The 23,643-nt window shown below is 44.8% G+C and overlaps 1 protein-coding gene and 1 long non-coding RNA gene across 7 annotated transcripts in view; one reads left to right on the plus strand and one right to left on the minus strand.

Annotated features, from left to right (window-relative positions):
- UNK (unk zinc finger) overlaps positions 1-23,643 on the plus strand; it is an 88,567-nt gene that overhangs the window by 58,358 nt on the left and 6,566 nt on the right. For 4 of the 6 annotated variants that reach the window (XM_075903649.2, XM_075903650.2, XM_089771936.1 and 1 more), the window contains 6 exons: positions 13,597-13,665; positions 14,228-14,402; positions 15,640-15,741; positions 17,564-17,752; positions 22,168-22,349; positions 23,089-23,346. In XM_075903649.2, the coding sequence (XP_075759764.1) occupies positions 13,597-13,665; positions 14,228-14,402; positions 15,640-15,741; positions 17,564-17,752; positions 22,168-22,349; positions 23,089-23,346 (975 nt within the window). The remainder of the gene's footprint in view (positions 1-13,596; positions 13,666-14,227; positions 14,403-15,639; positions 15,742-17,563; positions 17,753-22,167; positions 22,350-23,088; positions 23,347-23,643) is intronic. The other 2 variants (XM_075903647.2, XM_075903648.2) reach the window with 2 other exon arrangements.
- On the minus strand, positions 11,466-17,653 carry LOC142819099 (uncharacterized). Its single transcript, XR_012896809.2, has 3 exons — positions 17,519-17,653; positions 16,710-16,840; positions 11,466-11,808 (listed from the first exon to the last, which is right to left on the minus strand). It is a non-coding gene; the product is annotated as an uncharacterized LOC142819099 (long non-coding RNA).

Raw genomic sequence — 23,643 nt, forward strand, 5'->3', positions numbered from 1 at the left:
GCTTCTTGTTCAAGTGGTATTCCTAGGAGTGCTACACATCAGGGTGTGCATGAGCCTATGCACTCTTAATTGGAGATTTTTGTGAGACATGTACATCAACAGGCAAAGGGTGGGGGCGGGGGGGAATCTATTCCACAGCCCTCTAAGAGGCACTATAGCTCTGGGCCATCTGTGTTCTTCACAATCTCTCTTTAGAGGCCTGTCACCTCCCCTGGGCCAAGAATGCCACTGTGGGCCGCAGTTCCCTTCTCACCACACAAGTGGGCTCTTTCCCTGAAAGTGACTTCCACACTCTTCCAAAAGTGGGGGTTTCCCTGAGTGGATTTATTCGCCGCTAGACAGAAAGTGAAGTGCCCCAGGTTCTGCTCCAGACCGGGCCTGGAGAAAGGTTCCCTTGCAGACACCTTCCTCCCTCCTTGGAAAAAAGGCCTCATATATGCCTTCCCACCATTTTCCCTGAGTAATTCTCATTGTGCTGGCATGGCTGCACCAGCATTAGAACAGCAGTCTCCGAAACCTCTTAGTCCACCAGTCTCAGCTTCTTCTGGCCCGCACAGATCTTCTGTCACTGTCTACTGCACTCGGACCTGCAGTCTCTTCCCCTCATGGTGTGGCTGCTCCATGGCAGAATTCACAGGAGCAGGCCTCATTGGAAGTGAGGAGTGTTCTCTTGGAAAGCAAGAAGCCCTCCACTGGGTCCACCTATGTGGCGAAATAGACTTGATTCGCAATCTGGGCTGCTTAGAAGGGGTTCATCCCCATTGAGGTCCTTCTGCAGACAGTCCTTGGCTACCTCCTTCATCTTAAACACAGTACCTTAACAGGTATTGTTTTGACTTCAATCAGAGTCCACCTGTCTGCAATCTCGGCCTTCCATCTGCCTATTCAGGGCCATTCTGTGTTTTCCCACAACTTAACAGCCAGATTCTTAAAAGGTCTTGAGAGGCTTTTTCTGCATGCCCTGCCCCTCTTCCCCAGAAGGACCTTAATTTGGTTCTTTCAAGGCTGACATGGCCTCCCTTTGAGCTGCTGGCCTCCTGTCCCCTTTCGCTCCTTTCTGCTAAGGAGGCCTTTTTAGTAGCAATTACATTGGCCAGAAGAGTGTCTGAACTCCATGCCCTAACATCAGAACCCTCTTATGCGGCCGCCTTTAAGGATAAGGTGCAGCTTAGAGCTCATCCGGCCTTTCTTCCCAAGGTTGTATCTGCCTTCCACATGGGCCAGGATATCTTTCTTCCTGTCTTCAATTGGAAAATTCATCAGACCAGTGAGTAGAGACACCTGCACACTTCAGAGGTCAGGAGGGTGCTTGCTTTCTACCTAGAATCATAGAATACTAGGACTGGAAGGGACCTCGAGAAGTCATCGAGTCCAGTCCCCTGCCCTCATGACAGGACCAAATACTGTCTAGACCATCCCTGGACCATATGAGACCCTTCCGTAAGTCCTCCCAGCTCTTAGGCTGTGTCCAGACTCCATGCCTCCGTCGACGGAGGCATGTAGATTAGCCAGATCGGAAGAGGGAAATGAAGCCGCGATTAAAATAATCGCGGCTTCATTTAAATTTAAATGGCTGCCCCGATCTGCCGATCAGCTGTTTGTCGGCAGATCGGGAGAGTCTGGACGCGATGCCCCGACAAAGAAGCCTTTCTTCATCGACACAGGTAAGCCTCGTGAAACCAGGTTTACCTGTGTCGATGAAGAAAGGCTTCTTTGTCGGGGCATCGCGTCCAGACTCTCCCGATCTGCCGACAAACAGCTGATCGGCAGATCGGGGCAGCCATTTAAATTTAAATGAAGCCGCGATTATTTTAATCGCGGCTTCATTTCCCTCTTCCGATCTGGCTAATCTACATGCCTCCGTCGACGGAGGCATGGAGTCTGGACACAGCCTTAGTGGCTTATGCTGAGCATAGGAAGAGTCTTCTGGTCTTTTCGCGATGGATTTCCAGGTGTATCGTCTCCTGCATCAATATGTGCTATGTTGGCAGATGTTCAACCTCCACTGTTGGCAAAGATGCACTCAACCATGGCCCAAGCCTTGGGCACCTTCCCCACCACTGTCCTGATCTCAGACATCTGCAAAGTTGCAACATGGTCTTTGGTACATATGTTCACATCTCATTACGCCAGCATGTAGCAGGCCAGAGAGGATGTAGGATTCGGCAGAACCGTACTGAATTCTGCGTGACCTTAAACTTCTACCCTGCTCCCTTTCTCTTTCCATTCTGTTTTTTGTCTGAATCCTACTGCTCCTTAAGATCAGAATAATCTCCTGTTTCTTGTCTGCCATGTGCCACCTTTTCCATCTTCAAGTCCAGTTCTTCCATGAATTTCCTTCTTTGGAGTCACCAGTAATTTCTCTGTATTTTCCTTGTCAAAATTGATGACTTATCTTTCTTTATCCATGACAGAGATGGTGTCTTCATCTGTATTTTGAAAAGAGATGTTCTGTAAATTTGCTGTTGCTGATTATATTATTAGTGAAATAAGTAGATTTTTATAAGGGAATGAAGAAGACATATTCACAGACATCTTTTCATGAGGGCTGGTCTCTGCCAAACTGAGAAATGGTGGTACATTACTGAAAGCAGAGGTGCCTGGAAAATTTCCTTTTAATCTGACCACAGTTAAGCCCTGTGTACATTACATTGAGGATATTAGCATTAAGCCTGTAAAGCCAGTGCTTTTTTGTGATGGTACACACCAGTACGATGTATTGTCACTTTTTTGGGGGGCAAAAGGGGGGACCACTCGCAGAGCACTCATGCTTCACTGGACAGAAGCCCGCTCAGGATACACGGCAATTAAAAGGGCCGCAACTTCATTTCGGTTACTCCCCGGTGCTTTTTTTGTTTGTTTGTTTTTTCTCAATAAATTTTTATTTATTTATTTATTTTTAAAAACCATTTGGCAACCCTAGTACCGGCACACTTTTTTTGTTAAAAAAAAAAAAAAAAAAAAAAAAAGGATTGTGTAAGGCACTGTCTCTGTTGCACTTCAGTTACAATACAAATAATTGAAACCCCCCTCTTAGACAAGGTCTTGAAAAAATGACTTGCTTTAGAAGTCATTAATGTTGTTTGTGCTCACGTGATTTTTTTTTTTCATTTTCATTTTTATTTATTTATTTATTTATTTACAGCTAGGTGAAAGAGACATGCTTCATGTCTGCAAGGAGGCTAGTCTTGACCACTGTTTTTGGTTTAGTTAAAATGATTTAGTTATGGGTATTGACAATGTTTATGCCATATTAATTTAAACCATTTTAAAAAACCGTTCTAGTGTTTGCTTAACTGGGCATAGTTTAAGAAACGAGGATTTACAAATCTCTTTGGGAACAAAGTTCAGGGCTGGCTGTAACTTCACCACATCTCACTGCTAAATACAGCAGCTTGTAGCAGTTGTTTAAAAACAAAAGAAAAGCCACATGCTCATTCTCCATTGCAAGTGCTACAGAAAAGGAGTAACCAGGCAGCTCCAAGGCTGAAGACCAAGAGAATCCCAGTCTCTTGCCAGCAGAGACAGTTTCGAGGGAGACCCTGTCTTGGAGAAAACATGGGCAAAGAGCCCAACCTGAGGAGGAAGGGGAAGGAAATATAAATATGACTTTTAAAAGGGCCCTGTCTCCAGAAGAGTGTGTGTGGGAAGTTCAGTTTGCACGATGAACACGTTGTGTTCTGGCACTCTGGTATGACCTTGCTTGTGTGCATGCTGCCAAATTGTATAGTAGCTATGTGACGTGACTGAATTGTGCAGGGTTTTAGCAAAGAAAAATCTACAGTATTCAAATATAACTGCCCAAAATTAGGTACCTAGATCCCTCTTGGCTCTAGTAAATAAAAGTGGTGTGATATTTTAAGAGGTGCTGAGGATCCACGGTTCCCATTACCTTCAGAGGGTCCTGAAGCCACCATCCATAACCCTCACGACAAATGCATCTCTCATGGGTAGGATTGTGCACATCGACAAACTCATGGTGCAAAGGCGATGGTCCGCAGAGGAGTCCAAATTGCACGTAAACATACTGGAACTCCGGGCAGTAAGCAATTCTTGCCAACATTTATTACAGTAAAACTCCATTGGTCCGGTAACCAATGCTCCGGCACTCCTGATGGTCCGGCACCATCAGGAACCCGGAAGTGCTCTGGCTGCCGGACAATTGGAGCTGCTCTGCGCCCGGCTTCCCCGATTCAGCCGCTGCTGAAACTGACCAGCAGCTGAATCGGGGAAGCCGGGAGCAGAGCAGCTGGGGTGCTGCCGGGTTGGTCCCATAGTGCTGCCCCTTGGGGCTGCGGGACCAACCCAGCAACACTCTAGCTGCTCTTGGGGATGCCTGGGGAAGAGCAGCTGGAGAGCTGCCGGGTTGGTCCCACAGCGCTGAGGGGCGGCGCTGCAGGACCAACCCGGCAACACGCTAGCTGCTCTGCCCCAGGTGTCCCCGATTCAGCCGCTGCTGAAACTGATAAGCAGCTGACTCCAGGAAGCCCGGGGCAGAGCTGCTCTGCCCCGGGCTTCCTGGAGTCAGCCGCTGATCAGTTTCAGCAGCGTCTGAATCGGGGATGCCTGGGGCAGAGCAGTTGGGATGCTGCAGGGTTGGTCCCGTAGCGCTGCTCCACGGCGCTGCAGGACCAACCCGGCTGCACTCCAGCTGCTCTTCCCCAGACGTCCCCAAGAGCAGCTGGGGTTGCTGCTGGGTTGGTCTCGCAGCGCCGAAGGGCGGCTCTACCGGACCAACCCGACAGCACCCCAGCTGCTCTGCCCCAGGCATCCCAGATTCAGCCGCTGCTGAAAGTGACCAGCAGCGGCTGAATCAGGCATCCCCCCCACCCCACCCCAGACCCCTCATAGCCCCCCCTTCCGATAGTCCGGCATATCTGATAATCCGGTATCCCCTGGGTCCTAAAGGTGCCGGATTATCGGAAGTTTACTGTACATCCAATTCTCAACAAAACAATACATATTTTCATGGACAAGGTGACAACCATGTACTACATAAATCGCCAGGATAGAGCCAGATCATACCGCTTGTGTATGGAAATGGTCCAGCTATGGACAAGGTATATCCCATTCAACATACATCTTCAAGCCACCTGCTTGGCGGGCAAGAGCAATACCATGGTAGACCCCCCTCGGCAGGAACTTCAACTCAAATCACAAATGGGAGATCGATACCAGTCTCCTATCACAAGTATTCAGTCAGTAGGGATTCCCTGAGGTGGACTTGTTTGCAACTAAAGCCAACAAGAAGTGTGCACAGTACTGTTCTCATGTGGGCATTGGCACGCACTCTCTAGTGGGTGCATTCACAGTAATATGGAGCGCACCACTATCGTATGTGTTCCCACCAAACTCACTTCTCCATTGGGTAATCAGCAAGATAAAGCAGGACAGGACCACAGTAATACTAATCGTATCATGTTGGCCCAGACAGACATGGCATCCTTACATGATGCATATGTCCACAAAGAATCCAGGGTGTTTTCTGATGTTCCCACATCTCCTGACTCAGAACAGTGTCCATGTAAGTCATCCCCATGTCCAAACTCTCCATTTGCAGGCACGGTTTCTGGCTCTCCTCAATAGAAGTGACCTGTCCTGGGCCGATGCAAGAGCTTCTTCTCAGTAGTCACAGACTAACTACGAAAAAATCATGCCTTTATAAATGGTGCAGATTTTCCATGTGGTGTCAACAGAAACAAACAGCTCTTGCGACTGCCTCCCTACCTCTGGTCCTACAGTACTTATTACCCCTCAAAACCTCGGGGCTCTCCTTCAGCTCCCTAAAGGTTCACTTGGTTGTGATAACCGGATTTCATCTCCCGGTGGAGGATAAGTCTATTTTTACCCTGTCATTAAATGCTTTTTGAAGGGGATCCACCCACAAAGAGCCCAACTCCATGTTAGTACCTCAACCTAGTACTTCAGGCGCTGATCCGCAAGCCCTTCAAACCTCTAACTACCTGTTTGACGCTACGCCTGTCTATGAAGGTGGGCTTCTTGATCGCCATCATCTCTGCCAGAAGAGTAGGAGAACTGGGTGCGCTTATGGCAGATCCACCTTTCATAGTATTCCACAAGGACAAAGTCATTCTATGCCCACACCAAAAATTCCTCCCGTAGGTCCCAACTCCCTTTCATTTTAATGAACCCATCTACTTACCTATCTTCTTCCTGAAACCCCTTGCAGATACCAGAGAGGCTGTGTGGCACACATTGATGTCCACAGAGCGGTCGCATTTTATTTGGACAGAACTAGACAGATACAAATAATCTTGACGATTTGTGTATCAACTACTGAAAGATCCAGGGGCATGCCAATTTCCAAACAGTGGTTGTCCAGATGAATCGTGGACTGTACATGACTGACCTACCATACTTTCGGGCGGGACCTTCCGCTGCAGCTACCTGCTCATTCCACGAGAGCAATGGCAACTTCTCCAGCATACCTGAACAATATTCCTATGACGGACATTTGTAGGGCTGCCACATGGTCCTCCGCTCATACATTTACCAAGCACTATGCATCAAAACTTACTTGTCTCATGACATTCACTTTGGCCAGACAGTTTTAGCAGTCATGAATAAAAGCAATCAACCGAAGCTCCCTCCGAGTGTGAGTACTGCTTCTTAGTCACCTAAGGTGGAACACCCACAGGGACACTCTCAAAGAAGAAGAGACGGTTACTCACCTTGTGCAATAATGTAGGTTCTTTAAAATGGTTGTGTCTGTGGGTGCTCCAGCACCCACCCTTCCTCCCTTCTGCTTCAAAGCTGCCTATCTCTGGCACAGAGAAGGAACTGGAGAGATAGTTGGCCGCACATGCGGAGTAGCAGTGCGCAGCCTACCGAGGGCACTGCTACCTCCAACTAGAGGTGCAGCAGTGCCCCAGACATCTAAGGTGGAGCACCCACAGGGAAAACCATCTGGAAGAACTTCAGTTACTGCACAAGGTGAGTAACCCTCTTTTGCTTAGCATGCATGCTAAAGTGACCACAATACAGGTGTAAGTATCTAAATAAATTATATATATTTTTAAAGACAACAGATTTTTCCAAGAGACCTGAATATCTGGCCTGATTTATTAAGCAAATAACACATATATCTGAGTTTTCATGCAGTATACAAAAGAACCAGCTTTAGACCTTGTCAGGTTGTGATTTGAGACTAGAAAAGCGGTGCCAGTGAATTACATCTTTTAGTATTGATCCTTTTCCATCTCTTCATGTGCAGTGAGGATGGAGTGTGGTTTAGAGCATGATCTCAGAGGTCAAGACTCCTGGGTTCTGTGCATGATTCTGTGCTGAGTTTCTCTGGGACCTTTTGGCAAGTTGCTTAACTTCTTTATGCTCCAGTTTAGCTTAGGTGTAAGATGGGCATAATAATACTTACTACACAGTGAACATAAGAACGGCCGTACTGGGTCAGACCAAAGGTCCTTCTAGCCCAGTATCCTGTCTGCCGACAGTGGCCAACACCAGGTGCCCCAGAGAGGGTGGACCGAAGACAATGATCAAGCGATTTGTCTCCTGCATCTCTCTCCAGCCTCTGACAAATAGAGGCCAAGGACACCATTTTATCCCTTGGCTAATAGCCTTTTATGGACCTAACCTCCGTGAAATTATCTAGCTTCTCTTTAAATTGTATTATAGTCCTAGCCTTCACAGCCTCCTCTGGCAAGGAGTTCCACAGGTTGACTACACGCTGTGTGAAGAAGAACTTTCTTTTATTAGTTTTAAACCTGCTCCCCATTAATTTCATTTGGTGTCCTCTAGTTCTTCTATTTAGGGAACTAATAAATAACTCTTCTTTATTGGCCCTCTCCACACCACTCATGATTTTATAGACCTCTATCATATCCCCCCTCAGTCTCCTCTTTTCTAAACTGAAAAGTCCCAGTCGCTTTAACCTCTCCTCATATGGGACCCGTTCCAAACCCCTAATCATTTTAGTTGTTCTTTTCTGAACCCTTTTCAAGGCCAAAATATCTTTTTTGAGGTGAGGAGACCACATCTGTACACAGTATTCAAGATGTGGGCGTACCATAGTTTTATACAGGGGCAGTAAGATATTCTGGGTCTTATTTTTTATCCCTTTCCTAATAATTCCTAGCATCCTATTTGCCTTTTTGACCGCCGCTGCACACTGCGTGGAAGTTTTCAGAGAATTGTCCACGATAACTCCAAGATCTCTTTCCTGATTTGTCGTAGCCAAATTAGCCCCCATCATACTGTACGTATAGTTGGGGTTGTTTTTCTCAATGTGCATTACTTTACACTTATCCACATTAAATTTCATTTGCCATTTTGTTGCCCAATCACACAGTTTGGTGAGATCTTCTTGGAGTCCCTCACAGTCTGCTTCTGTCTTGACTATCTTAAACAGTTTTGTATCATCTGCAAACTTTACTACCTCACTGCTTACCCCTTTCTCCAGATCATTTATGAATAAGTTGAAAAGGATTGGTCCCAGGACTGACCTTTGGGGGACACCACTAGTTACCCCTCTCCAATCTGAAAATTTACCATTTATTCCTACCCTTTGTTTCCTGTCTTTTAACCAGTTCTCAATCCAAGAAAGGGCCTTCCCTCTTATCCCATGATCATGTAATTTACACAAGAGCCTTTGGTGAGGGACCTTGTCAAAGGCTTTCTGAAAATCCAAGTATACTATATCTACTGGATCCCCCTTATCCGCATGTTTGTTAACCCCTTCAAAGAACTCTAATAGATTAGTAAGACAGGATTTCCCTTTACAGAAATCATGTTGACTTTTGTCCAACAAATTATGTTCTTCTACATGCTTCACAATTCTTTACTATTGTTTCAACTAATTTGCCCGGTACTGAAGTTAGACTTACCAGTCTGTAATTGCCAGGATCGCCTCTAGAGCCCTTTTTAAAAATTGGTGTCACGTTGGCTACCTTCCCGTCATTAGGTACGGAACCGATTTAAAGAATAGGTTACAAACCACAGATAATAGCTAAGCAATTTCCCATTTGAGTTCTTTTAGAACCCTTGGATGAATGCCATCCAGTCCCGGAGATTTGTTACCATTAAGTTTTTCTATTTGTTCCAAAACCTCCTCTAATGACACTTCAATCCGGGACAGTTCCTCAGATTCATCACCCACAAAGGACGGTGCAGATTCGGGAATTTCCCCAATGTCCTCAGCCGTGAAGACTGAAGCAAAGAAATCATTTAGTTTCTCCGCAATGGCTTTATCGTCCTTGATTGCTCCTTTTATAACTTGATCATCTAGGGGACCCACAGGTTTTTTTAGCAGGCTTCCTGCTTCTAATGTACTTAAAAAACATTTTGTTATTTCTTTTTGAGTTTTTGGCTAGATGTTCCTCAAAATCTTTTTTTGCTTTTCTTATTACATTTTTACACTTGATTTGACAGTGTTTATGTTCCTTTCTATTTATCTCACTAGGATTGGACTTCCACTTCTTAAAAGATACCTTTTTGTTCCTCACTGCTTCTTTTACATGATTGTTAAGCCACGGTGACACTTTTTCAGGTCTCTTGCTATGTTTTTTAATTTGGGGTATACATTTAAGTTGGGCCTCTATTATGGTGTCTTTAAAAAGTTTCCATGCAGCTTTCAGGGATTTGGCTCTAGTCACTGTGCCTTTTAATTTCTGTTTAACTAACCTCCTCATTTTTGTATAATTCCCCTTTTTGAAATTAAATGCCAGGGTGCTGGACTGCGGAGGTGTTCTTCCTACCACAGGAATGTTGAATGTTATTATATTATGGTCACTATTCCCAAGCGGTCCTGTAACGGTTATTTCCTGGAACTGATCCTGCACTCCACTCAGGACTAAATCGAGAATTGCCTCTCCCCTTTTGGGTTCCTGCACCAGCTGCTCCAAGAAGCAGTCATTTAAGCCATTGAGAAATTTTATCTCTGCTTCTCTTCCTGAGGTGACATGTATCCAGTCAATATGGGGATAATTAAAATCCCCCATTATTATAGAATTCTTTATTTTGGTAGCCTCCCTAATCTCCCTCAGCATTTCAATGTCGGTATCGCTGTCCTGGTCAGATGGTCAGTAATATATCCCTACTGCTAATTTCTTATTATTGGAGCATGGAATTACTATCCATAGCGATTCTATGGATCATGTTGATTCACTTAATATTTTTATTTCATTTGATTATCTTTCACATACAGTTCCACTCCACCATCCACCCGGCCTGCTCTATCCTTTCTATATATTTTATATTCCGATATGATTGTGTCCCACAGATTTTCCTCATTCCACCAGGTTTCAGTGATGCCTATTATGTCAATCTCCTCATTTAATACGAGGTACTCTAGTTCACCCATCTTATTAGTCAGACTCCTAGCATTTGTGTACAAGCACTTTAAAAATTTGCCACTGCTTATTTGTCTGCCCTTCCCTGATGCATTGGATTCCTTTGTATGCGGTTGTTTGTCTGCTCTGGCCCATGGTTTGTCCTCTCCTCTCCTCTCCTCTCTTTCTGACTACAGCTTAGAGAATCTCTACCAATGGATTCTCCTCTAAGAGAAGTCTCCCTCTGATTTACGTGCATCTCCGCACCAATCGGCTTTCCCCCATCTCTTAGTTTAAAAACTGCTCTATGGCCTTTTTAATGTTTAGTGCCAGCAGTCTGGTTCCACCCTGGTTTAGTGAGGTTGTGCAGCTTATTTTGTTAGTGTTCATAAAGGCCTTTAACCATTTTGGATAAAAGGCGCTGGAAAACTGCAAATGTGCTGCACAGTGGATTTGTTCTGTGCTGGATATGGAATGTTCTGTTTCATCCATAATTTACATCTCTCTTTCCTCCCCCATGACACAATGGAGCAAGTTATAGATAGAATTTCAATTTCCACTTTTACTTTGCATTTTTTGGTTTGTTTTGCACTCTCTAATGTTAGTCAGAAATATATAAAAGAGAAAAATATGGAAAAATGTGGAGTTTTTAACGGGTGTTGCACCAGTTCAGGGTTGCAGACATTGGGCTGGCCTTGAAATGTATTAAAAACCTTCAGCGAGGCTTAGCTGCCAGGTATGTTGGCAAGAATCCTCTCAGCAGGATTGGGAAAAACAATGGGCACTGATTCTGTTTGTATGTGTACATGTGTTTTTCTCTCTCCACTCTAACTCTGAATCCTGCTTATGTCACATTTTGCGTTCAGATGAGTGTCGGCAAGGAAGAGGTGCATTGGGTAATCTAGCAGGCATGTTATCAAACACATGCAGATGTACTAATATAACACAGCATCTATAACACACAAAGAAATACAAGCCTAAGGTCAGTTCAGTTGTGACTGCTGCGTCCACACTGTGCACTATTTAGGGAAAGCAGTAAAGAAAGATTTTTGTGTCCATATCTCACCTGCCTGTTTGCCAGACCTTGGCCTCCTCTGGGCATCAGATTGAAGAGAGAAAATAAATCAGTTAAGTAAAACAAGAGAGAAATTCTGTGCTCTTTTTCCTCTTTATTCATTGTGGTTACAGTGTCTATCCTCAGCCGACAATAATTCATCGTTTTAATAACAGCTTTCATAACGCAACCTTAAGCCGAGCTTGGTGGTGTCCCTACAGCAGGAGGCTGACAGGAGCAAATGCTCCCGTCAGCTTCCCTTACTTCTCTCAACTGCAAGGAGTACAGTCGCCAGCCAGAGCTGTCCTCAGCATTTGATTTATGTGTCTATACTAGACCTGCTAAATTGAATGCCAAAACATCGCTCTTCGGTGCATAGCGTGAAGACAAAATGTTGAGCAGCCCTTCTTATCTCTGGAATGTCTTTCTCTGAATCACAAAGATCCTGCTCTGTAAAAGAAACAAGCAGAGACAACCCTTGGCACCTTTTCACAACCTCAGGGTGTATAATTGAGCCCTTCTTTGTCTGCTATCACAGGTACAGCATTATTATAGTTGGTGGTTGGCTAATGTCCTGAAGCAAAAGGGTTGAAATAACTTGTAATTTTTGTATCCAATATGGTTGGATATATTTTTTCCATACAGATAAAATGTTTTAGCAAAAACAAGGAAGAGTCCTGTGTCACCTTAAAGACTAACAAATTTATTTTGGCATAAAATTTTGTGGACTGGAGTCCATTTCATCAGATAGTGGACTACAGCACACAAAAACTTATGCCCAATAAATTTGTTAGTCTTTAAGGTGACAGTTTTCCTTATTATTTTTGCTGAATCAGAATAACACAGCTACCTCTGAAACTTGTCACTCTGTTTTAGAATCCCACTAAACTCTTAGCTCAGTGTCATCTATTATGGCTTTGAGTTCAATAAGTTAAAAATGATCCTTGTGTCTGTTTTTTGTTTTTGCTTTTTAATTCTGTTTCCTGTGCCTTTATTGTTTTGTTTTGTTTTGGGTTTTTTTAAACAAAAATGGAGCCTGGCTGATCTCTACTCCATCTTTTTTACACCCCTTTGTAATTGTAATACTAATCCTTAGGTCTTTTCATCAGTAGATCTCAAAGCATTTCACAGAGGAACTCAGTATGATTAACCCATTTTGCAGATGGGGAAATTGATGTCACTCCTTTTCCATCTCCTTCTGAAACTAACCCTGGTTCAGACTAGGGGATGTTAAAATGCATGTAATTGGTTAACCATGTAACTGCTGAAAATTTCAGTCATTACGTGCAAAGCGGCTGCCAGCTCCTCAGGAGTTGTCTTTAAAAGCCAGGTCCTGGCACACACTTCCTCCCGCCTGCCACCCCACTCCCAGGGAGCCAGTTGCTGTCCCATGCTGCTGCCTCTAATATAGAGTCAGTAGTGCCGGATGGCAGTCAGCTCCCTGGGAGCCAATGCATGCTGGGAGCTGGCTTTTAAGCCAGCTCCCCACATGTACCAGCTCCTGCCTCCTGCCCCAAGCTGCTGCCTCTGTATAAGAGGCAACAGTGCAGGCCAGCAGTGGCTCCCTGGGAGCCAGGTGCCCACTAGGACCTAGCTTTTAAGCCTGCTCCCACCTGCCACCCACTTCCGGGGAGCTGGCTGACACTGTGTACCAGAGGCAGGAGCACGGGGCAGCAGCCGTCTCCCCAGGAGCAGGACCGGAAACTGTTTGTAACCATTTGGATAAGCTTATCAGTTACCTATTTAAATGGCTGCACTCTTACATCCCTAGTTCAGACCTTGGCTGGAGAAGTAGCAAAATAATCATTTAAATTATGTTGTCAAAATAAATAATCCCAAAAGTAAATAAAAATGCAATGTGGTTCCTATTGGAGAATGGCAGAGACTATGGACTATTTATAGCAATGGAAAGGAATCTGTACTTGGTCTTTTATTCTTAAGAAGTTCTTAAGGTTAATGAAGGGGTAATTCTGTTAAATGCAAACATAATTGCAATAGATCGTTAAATAACTGAGCAGAATGTCCATGTATTAAGAGGACAGGCAATTTGGGGGTTCTCTGTTTGTTAAGCACAAGCACCAGCCCCGCTTTTTGGATTCTAAAGCACCAAGGACAGCCTAATAGAAGGGGAGGGGGCTGTGCATGTTCTTCATGGCTTCTCCAAAAGCCAGGAGTCAGCCATTTTCAATGTAGTTGTTAATCTCCCTGCTTATCTTTTGTTCTGTTTATTTACTGCAGCAAGCAAAAATAAAATCCCATTCACTGGAATACAGGAGCCAGGAGCAGCCTTTGTTACAGCCCAAACAGGTACTGTAATGCCAAAAGAACTCTGAGACCTTGCTTGGAGCTCACCCCACAACCAGTATGAAAGCCAGCCAGATCTGTGGAGCCAATGACAGGCCAGACAGAGTCAGGGTGCTCTAGGTCAGAAATGACCTTTTGAGAAGGGAGGGCCCTCCAGTGGTGTGAAAGGTTAGGCCTGCATGAATTCAGTGTAGATTCACAGTTCTGGACTGTGGCGCACAGAGAGAGGGGTCCTGTAAAGAGGGTTTCCTGTCCGTTTACAGGAAATGTTTGCTGAGTGCGTGACCCAGACCTGTGATTACTGCAATACTATCTGTGGGTCATGTGAGTTCGTTTCAGTGTTGCCTGAAGGCTGAAAAGAAACAAACCTGTAGAAGTGAAACACAGACAGTTAATTTCCTCCTCTTTCCCTGCCCCCACACTATTGATAGTAACAATCTGTCAGAAAAAGATCAGCAAAGAACACATTCACTGATGTAGCTTGACTGATGCCATATCTCTGCACGATTTTGAAGTGATTCTTTTGTGGAGATATTTAATTTCTTACTTCCCCCTCTTGTTTCAGGACATATTGGGGATTCTTCCTGTGGGCAGCCCTTTGACTTCCAGCATCTCCTCCAGTATCACTTCCAGTCTGGCAGCAACACCACCAAGCCCCGCTGGCACCAGCAGCATCCCAGGCATGAACGCCAATGCCCTGCCTTTCTACCCTACCAGCGACACAGTGGAGTCTGTTATAGGTAATGCTGACTGAGGCCTTTAGACGGGGCCCTTCAGGCATGAGAATTGGAATAACATGTTGCAGCCATGGGGTTGAGAGATGTTATAGTGCACTCTAGTTTCTTATCCCACACTTCCCTCCTAGTTTTGATGCTTCCTGCGAAACTAGGCTGTATCTACACTGGTAAGTTATTCCAGAAAATCAGCCGCTTTTCCGGAAACACTTGCCAGCCGTCTACACTGGCCGCTTGAATTTCCAGAAAAGCACTGACGATCTAATGTAAAATCATCAGTGCTTTTCCGGAAAAACTATGCTGCTCCCGTTCAGGCAAAAGTCTTTTTCCGGAAAACTGTTCCGGAAAAAGGCCAGTGTAGACAGCACAGCAGTGTTTTCCGCAAAAAACCCCCATCACGAAAATGACGATCGGGGCTTTTTTGCGGAAAAGCACGTTTAGATTGGCCACAGACGCTTTTCCGAAAAAAGTGCTTTTCCAGAAAAGTGTCCTGCCCCCATCCAGAGATCCAAGTATAGTACAAAGTCTCCAGATGTGTAGAACAGGGGCTCCTCTAAGGGACTCGCTCTTCTCTTAATCAGATTCTTTGTATCCCCTTTCATGATCCAGCATTCCTGATGTAAATTAATTACAACAATAAAAGCAAATCAGCAGGCAGGGGGAGGCATATATTTGTCTGTCTATGATCTATATATGTGGGTCTATATCTGTAGGTCTGTGATAAGGTATATTTTAATAATATGGTTACACATAGCATTGGACAGGCTCTGTGTAAGCTTTCATCGCCTTGTATGGTCTTTGAACTTCAGACCTGATTTGCAATCAGCCTGCTGCTGCTAGTCCATTCTAGGGCTCTCCTCAGTACATTGATGATACAGCACTAGCCATCACTAGACAGAACATGGGCAGGTGTTTCATAAGGGCAGAACCAGAACATCAGTGTGGGGGAGATCTGAGAGGATTGCTGTTATTTCTGGTCTGTTTGTTTTCATGTAATTTCTGGGAATGAGTTGATCTAAAATCTTGGGAAATTGGGTTAGGCAATGGAAACCAATATGAAAAGCTGCCTGTTAGAGTCATAACGAATCATTTAACAGCAAAACTGTGCAGAATTGAGAGTAGGGCTGAGTATGCTGTCCAGAAGACAACAATGGCTGTTGTTGTATGTAGGCTCTTTGGGTCACCCTATCTCTTGAAGTTTGTTGGTCCTTTGTAACATAATTGGTACCTCTGTATCCGGCAGAATCTGCCTTGGATGACCTGGACCTGAACGAATTCGGAGTGGCTGCCCTGGAGAAGACATTTGACAGCAGCACGGTGCCCCACACGAGTGGCATCATGATAGGTACATGAAAGCAACAGAGCTTTCTTTGATCATCTGCCAACTTGCAGTGTTGCCAGATCAGCTAGGCTGAGCCAGCCCACAATGCTCTAAAGCCAACTTTAAAAAATGGATTGGTTGGAAGCAACAGTTGTAACTAACTCAGGCAACCAGTGAGAGTTCTGAAAGCAAAAGATCACTCTCCATGGCTAACAGAGTTGAGTTCCTGCCAGTGGACTAGGAATGTTTCTGAGCTGAGCATGTTTTGTCTGTAAACAGCTGCCATCTAAAATGTGTAAATATGTCTGGTAGCTATCAAAACAGTTGAAAATATTGTAACTTGCTTCTCATGAGGAAAATCCCAGTAAAAGTCAAAGGGAACCCAGTGACCTGGCAATACTGCATCTATTGTCACAGGATCATTTGATGGTGTATGACAAGGACAGAGTTTCAAGAGAGCAGAGGGTGCAGCAGCCATGCGCACCGGGTCGTGGCTTGCATTTCTTCCCATTCCCTTGATAAGGGAGCATGGGGAAAGTACTTGCATTCCATGATTTACTCCTCTGCCCCCTTCCCATCATCAGCCAGGAGTGAGAAGCATGCACGGAATCCAAGTACTTTCCCTTTATTGTCAGGGGAATGGGGAAAAAAAGCAAACTGCACCCCATTCTAGGGCTCTCCTAGAAAAGCAAACTGCACCCCAGCTGCTGTTCCCCCTCCCCCGCTCTCTCGAAACTCCGCCCTTGGTGTATGGCCATCTATCAAAGCATACAGTGTATGTGTCTCATCGTCTGTATGTGATATTTGAGCCAGGGTCCATTTTGCCTGTGTCTAGTGGCTTGAAAGTTATAGATCTCAAGATTCTTTGCAGAACGCATTGGTGCCCAGCTGCCACCATTCCTTTACTCAGTGAAACTGGTTCTTCTGTATGAGCTATTGTTGGCTCCATAATGGCTATTGTTTGCCTATGCAGCTGCTGCTTAGACCCTTACCTGAGAAACCAGAATCCATTCTGTGGGCAATTTTAGATCCAACCCCCCTCAAAGGATCATCATACTGCTTCAACCTCCAGAGACGGTGTACTCTGAGGGCCCCATTCCTGCCACAGCTCAGCCTTGCTGGCCTGGAGAGACAAGAAGCATGGAATTAGAAGAATGGTGATCTTTCTGCCACTCCCTTTAGGTCTGGGTGCCAACTATTCCCTGTAAAGCTGTACAAAATGGAAAGTGGCGGGGGGAGGTGTGAGAGAACTCTTTGGAGCTGTCCGTGCAGCTGGAGAAGACTGCTCTCTGGTGAAGTCGAGGAGGTGTGATGTTCAGGGGAGTGTGATTCTGTTATTGCTTACATGGAAGTTTTCACATACAGCTGAAGCCTGTTGCCATTTTAGATTGACCAAGTTGTGGTGTGATTCTCTTCCTGGTAGCTTACCTGTATTTAAAAAAAAAAAAAAAGCCGGGGGGAGAGCAAATTTTGCAAGTGAATTTTCATTTCAAAGCTGCTCACTTGATAGCTAAAACAAATGGTTTTCTATAGGGAACTCTGCAGGGGAAGTACAATCAGGGCCTGGAGGGAGTGCCTCTCCCTGGTTTGGCCAGTTGACTCGCAGTCTTTGGTGTAGGGTGCACTCTGAAGGGAATCACATCTGATCCTACTTGGCCAGTTTGCTGATGTAGTGCCCCAGCTGAAGGCTGAGAGCCGTGTAATGTAGAAGGGCAATGGTGGAAATTCCAGGGTTCTACTTTCTGATCAGCTAACCTCTGCTGTTCTAAACTCCTGTGCTGTGCTGTGCTCTAGCCCATACCTCATGATCATGCATTCCCATCCTGTTTGTGTGTTCTTTGTCCAGGTGGGAGTTTGCTGCAGAGTTCTGCTCCTGTAAATATCCCTGGGTCCCTTGGAAGTTCTGCCTCTTTTCACTCTGCCTCTCCTTCTCCACCGGTCAGCCTCTCATCGCATTTCCTCCATCAGCCCCAGGGACACTTAAGCCAATCAGAAAACACATTCTTGGGGACATCAGCTTCTCATGGATCATTAGGTAAATGCACAGTGTACATACATGTACAGTGTTACATGTACATACATGTCTATACCATGTAAGTATTTTCTTTTAAGTTAACTTTAATTTGAGTGTCTTATTTCACTATTGCCATTTATACCTCTCCTTCCCATAATAACAACAGTACTGCAAGCTGGTTTACCGACATGTAATTAATGAACCTTCTTGACATTTCTGTGTTAGTGGGAGCAAATATCCCCATTTTACAGTCAGAGAAATTAAAGAAGAAAGATTAGGTGACTAATCCAGGTTCACATAGCGCAAATGATGACTTGCTGAGGTGAGAACTTGGGAGTTACTGGCTCCCCATATTGTGCTCAGACAAATAGACTGCATCTCTCTCTGCTCAGGGCAAGTGATTATAGCTTAGATCCTCAGCACACCTAAGCTGAAGTGGAGAAGGGAAGGTGGTTTTAGGCCACCTTCAGTTCTGGGAGCTGGATTGGCCCCCTGTGGAAAGAGCAGCCTCAAGCATACTTCACAATTTACCCCGCTGCAGTTCCCCTCCTATTACCATTCCATAACCTAGGCTCAGCAGAATGCAACAGTTCTCCAGCCACATTCCCGTCCATCCCCACCTCCACTTGCAAAGGTGTGACCGCTACACTTAGAGCTGTGAGGGGCACAGCATAGGTAGAATGGGGTAGCAGGAGCTGTGAAAAATGTCTTGATATTTCAAGAAATCAAATCATTTTTTAAAATATTTTGTAAATTTCCATGGTTAAATCTCAGTAAAGTTGATAAATACTTTGTTAATCTGTTGCTTCATGCATCTAACAACGCTGTGTCTCATTCCTTGTAATCACATTCTTTGTTCAGAGAAGCCTTTTAGGTCTTTTGAATGGATTATACAATGACATTAAAGAGTAAAGATATATCAGAAGGCAGCTGTATTTAATTACAGCTGGTTTTTATCATGGGAAAAGTCAGTTTCAGTAGGAAAAGGGAAATGTAACAAAATAGGATTTGAATAAAGCTATACTTTTTATTTTAGCAGAAAAGTGTTAAATAGCTTGTATTCATAGAACCATATTGTCGAGACGAGTGCAGAATCAAATGAATGGAATAAAATTGCAAAATGCATTTAGAGAACAGAATATTTTAAAAAGCAAAATACATCTTAGAACCGAACAGAGGAGTGGGGGTAGTTTGAGTCTTTTCAGCTTTTGATAAAGTTTCTTGGCATAGTAACTTACCGTTTTGGAATGTAGGACTTGCTCATTGAATGCAGCCGAGGCAGAATGTATGATGAAAATGGTGACCAGGAGCCCTAGCCCTGGACCTATAGTGCTAACTGATGTATAAACAGAAACAATGGTCTCTGCCTCAGGGACCTTACAGTCCAGGACAAGAGACAACTGATGGAGTCAGACAGGAACAGGAGTACAGGGAAACAATATGACTTCGTTGCTCAGCATGACAGGCTGTGGCATCAAAACTCCAGCAACCGGAGCATGGCAAACTCCCTTTCAAGAAACCTAGAACAGTAATGAAAATAAAACATTACATTTCTTGCAGGGCTCCCTTCCCCTGCCGCTGATTCTCTTGCTTTACCAGCAGGAAGGTGTATAGAAAGACATTCCCTCCTTAGAGACAGGAGGTGGGAGCTGTGGGAAACCAGGGACAGTTTTTGAACAGTATAACTATGTCAGCTGGAGTGGGGGTTTTTTTTCCTAAAATAATTATAGCAGTCCAGTCCCTGGTGTGGATGCAGTTATACTGCTTTAAAAGTGCCTGGCATGATATAGTTTATTCCCCTTCCCATACCAGATTAACCTATACCAATTTAAAGCACCTTTCCACAATTATAATTGTATGTGCACTAGAGGGTGTTGTGTTGCTTTTAGAATTTAAAGTGGTACATCATTCTAGTGTAGACAACCCCTGGAAGAAACAATAGAAACCCCAAACTAGCCACTTGCTAGGGTTTCCAGGTGTCCAAGATTTCACCCTGACAGTCCAGTATTTTTGGCTTCTGTCTGGTAAAAAAAAAAAAAATCAGAGAATACTTGACACCTAAAATGTCTGGTATTTTCTGAATTTTTCCCTGTCCAGGAGGTGAAAATACCGGGCACTTAGCAACCCTACAAACACTCAGCGCCCGGCCTTCCCTCTCTTCCCCCCGGCTCCCAACACCCCCAGCCCCCTGACCCCAGCCCCCATGCTTCCCTGGTTCCCCAAGGCTGCCCACACAAAATGGCTGCCGGCAAAAAGCCCTAGGGCAACCGATGCTTTCCCCTGGGTCTTAGTGCTCAACCGCTCCTATCCCTGCACTCACTTTTAAAGGGGACCTGCTGTTTTAATGCTGTTTTATTTTTAATTTTTTTTGGCTTAATAAGTCCTTGGAGTTCTTTTTTTTGCTCAGCAACTTTGATCTCCCTCCCTTTTTTTTCCTTTTCCCTTCAACAGAATTTTTTCCCCTTTTTGGGGGGGGGGCGGGGAGAGGTGTTCAGTATTTTTGTTTCAAACATCTGGCAACCCTACCAGTTGCTGCTACTGGGTTTGAGATGCCCAGCAAGGGTAACCAGCTTCTTGGTTCTTGAATGCTGCTTCTCATTGAGATGTGTTCTGCCTTGCTTCTGGGAGCTGATCTGCATGCATTGGTTTAATTTAAAGTCGGTCTTTAAATTAATTTGCATTAAACTGGTGCAAACCTCTATAGGCTTGTCTGCACTACCTCTTTCTTGCAGAAGAGGCTATGGAAATGAAGTGCTTATTAGCAACTTCTCGTGCTTCATTTGCATATTGTCTTCCAACGCTTTTTGCAGAAGAGGTTTTTGCGCGAAAAAAAAGCAGTGTAGACGGGTCTGTTTTGCACAAAAACACCCTTTTGCATGAGAACCTGTAAACCTCATTTTTTGAGAAATAAGTATTCTTGCGCAAAAGGGTTTTTTTGCACAAAACAGACCCATCTACACTGCTTTTTTTTGCGCAAAAAACACTTCTGCAAAAAGCATTGGAACATATGCAAACGAAGTGTGAGAAGTTGCTAATGAGCGCTTCATTTGCATTGCCTCTTCTGCAAAAAAAGGACATGTAGACGTAGCGCCCGTGGGCGCTCTTACATTGATTTAAACCTGATTTATATAAATTCTGCTGAATGTAATTAGAAATTGAAATGAGAGAAACTCTGTATAAACCAAGTTTAAATTGATGTAAGAGTGTATTCACAGGAATTTGCCACTAAATCACTTTAAACTAGATCACTTTTAAACAACCCTTTTGTTAAACTGGTGCAAGCTGGTGAGCAGACAAGGCCTGAGTCCCCAGAGCTCTCTGCTCCGTGTGCACCAGTCATTCCTCAGCTTCTTCCTGATTCTTCCTGGATGGGAGCAGCAGAGGCTCATTCTGAGTAAATAGATCCTTTTTTGTTGGCAAGGCACAAATCCTGGATTCCATGACCAACATGTGGCCTTGTTCATCATATTTCCTTCCACTAGATCACCCAAGGCTTTGAGTCCTATTATGAGTGGGCAAATGTGTTTGAATATGCCAGGCTAGGCATGTGCCATAGCTAGATCACAGCCCTCTTAATACTTGGAAATGGCATGCGTGGGACTGGTTTGCTTACTGTGGAATGCAAAGGAGAAGTCACACCTGGCTTTGTCTACAGAGGCAAACCAAGTGTGTGTTTGCAGTCAAGCTAATAGGTGGTTCTCAAACTGTGGGTCAGGGCCCCCAAAGTGGGTCACTGGAATTAACTGAGGCCCAGGACCAAGCCCCACTATCTGGGGTTCAAAACACAGCACCCAGGACCCAAGCCCAAGAGCTTCATCCTTGGGTGGCAAAGCTTAGGTTAGGCCCCTGCCTGGAGCTGAAGCCCTTGGCTTTGGTCCCCCTGCATGGGAATCAGGCAGGCTCAGGCTTTGGTCCCTTCCCTGAGGGGGTTGTGTAGTAATTTTTGTTGTCAGAAGGGAGTCGCAGTGCAATGACGTTTGAGAAGTGTTGAGGTAGCGTAAGGCTTAACTGCTACTGCGGGACAAGCTGCAGTGATCTTGAGGAAGTTAAACTGTGTATCACGGGTGTGACTAGGAGGAGGGAGGAGGGGGGAATTTCAGTTTGGATAAGCTAACTTGATTGAAAAACTCCCCCTGGTAGCCTGTGGAGGTAAAGCCACATGCAAAGGGAGCTTCCGCTTTTTTTTTTTTTTTTTTTTTTTTAATTTCTTGAGGCCAGAGATGTCCGTTCCCAAACTACACGCTTAGTTACCTAATGGTTGTGTTATCTTCAGTTTGTGAGCACTGCTGTCCCCTAATGGATGACCATCTCCTGAAGGAATGAACTGGTTCCTAAATCATTCATCTGCCTCCTAAACTTGAGCCCTGGATTTCATAGGGACAGGGAGCAAGTGAGGAAACCTGTGACCTAACCCTCTCTGTCTCCTCGTGAAACAGGTTTAAATGGGATGAACAGCAGCATATGGGAGCACTTTGCTTCTGGGAGTTTTTCGCCCAGTACCTCACCTGCGTTTCTGTCAGGTCCAGGTGCTGCTGAGCTGGCGAGACTGCGACAAGAACTGGATGAAGCCAACAGCACAATTAAGCAGTGGGAGGAGTCCTGGAAACAAGCCAAACAGGTACAATGCAATTTGGAAGGGATGCGGCATTGGGATGTGGCATTGGGATGTCAAGGCATAGATAAAGAGGCTTTTCCAAACTTAGAGGGAAGGTAAAGTGCTGTAATACAGAGCCTTTTAGAACCAGATTCCCTTAAGCCTCTTTACACTCACTTACCAAGGGCTAAGGGAAGGAGAGCTGATATGGTTAGGAGCTGGAATGGTCTAAGGCCTTATATACACACTGAAGTTGCACCGGTTTAACAAAAGGTGCCATCTTAAACTGATTTTGTTGCAGTGGCACAAAAGACTGTGTGGACATTTTGTATTTCAGTTTAAAGCAAATATATTTCGTTTTCGTTTATCAATTAGGAATCTGTTTAAGCTAAACTGAAATCAGCCACTTTTAAACAGAAATAATCTCCATATAGGGACTCACATCAGTTTAATAAAATTGGTATAAAATTGCACCCCTTTGGTTAAACCAGTGCATCTTTCCCATGTAGATAAGACCTTAGTTACTGGAGATACTGGCATTGATTTTAACTTGCACTTTCTTATATCCTTCAATTAGCCACTTATTTTTGCCACACCTCTCTTCTGGTCTCTCAGGATTAAAGTTATGCCAGTGTGCACACCTCTTTAGTCTGACCCACTGAGTTTAAGGGGGTGTAGATGACATGTTGGTATATTGTTTTGAATTTAAATTGGTTAGTAAAAGGGAGTTTACACTGACTCTTTTTCCCCCTGGGACTTGCAGGCATGTGACGCTTGGAAGAAGGAAGCAGAGGAAGCGAATGATCGTGCCAGCACAGCCAACATGGAATGTGAGCTGGCCCGGGAGCAGAGGGAAGCCCTGGAGCTGCAAGTGAAGAAACTCCAGGAGGAGCTGGAGAGGATCCATGCAGGCCAGGACCCCCAGATCCTGCGCTCGTTTTCTGACCTAGAGACTCTCTCGCTCTCCACACTGTATACCCTACAGAAACAGCTGCGCGCCAACCTGGAGAAAGTCGACAAGGTGAGCATGAGGGACCTTGGGGTGGGAGCATTCCACTTACCTCTTACTTTCCATTTGATCTTTTTTGCTCAGCTTAGTGGATATAATCAAACTGAGTTATAACTGGGTTAAACAAATGCTGTAGCCTGGTCTTTACAGATCCCGAGGCCAGGCTAGAGCTTAAATCTTAAGTAGGTCAGGGAATAGAACCTAAAAGTATCCCGGAACCCAGCTGTCAATACACCAGCATGTGCTGTCTCATTTTCATTTGATAACGCTGATGGGAACATACCCAGCTACGTGCAGGTGGAGGGGCTT

This window comes from Pelodiscus sinensis, chromosome 20 (assembly GCF_052426305.1).
Source record: "Pelodiscus sinensis isolate ZL-2025 chromosome 20, ASM5242630v1, whole genome shotgun sequence".
NCBI classification, from domain to species: Eukaryota; Metazoa; Chordata; order Testudines; family Trionychidae; genus Pelodiscus; species Pelodiscus sinensis.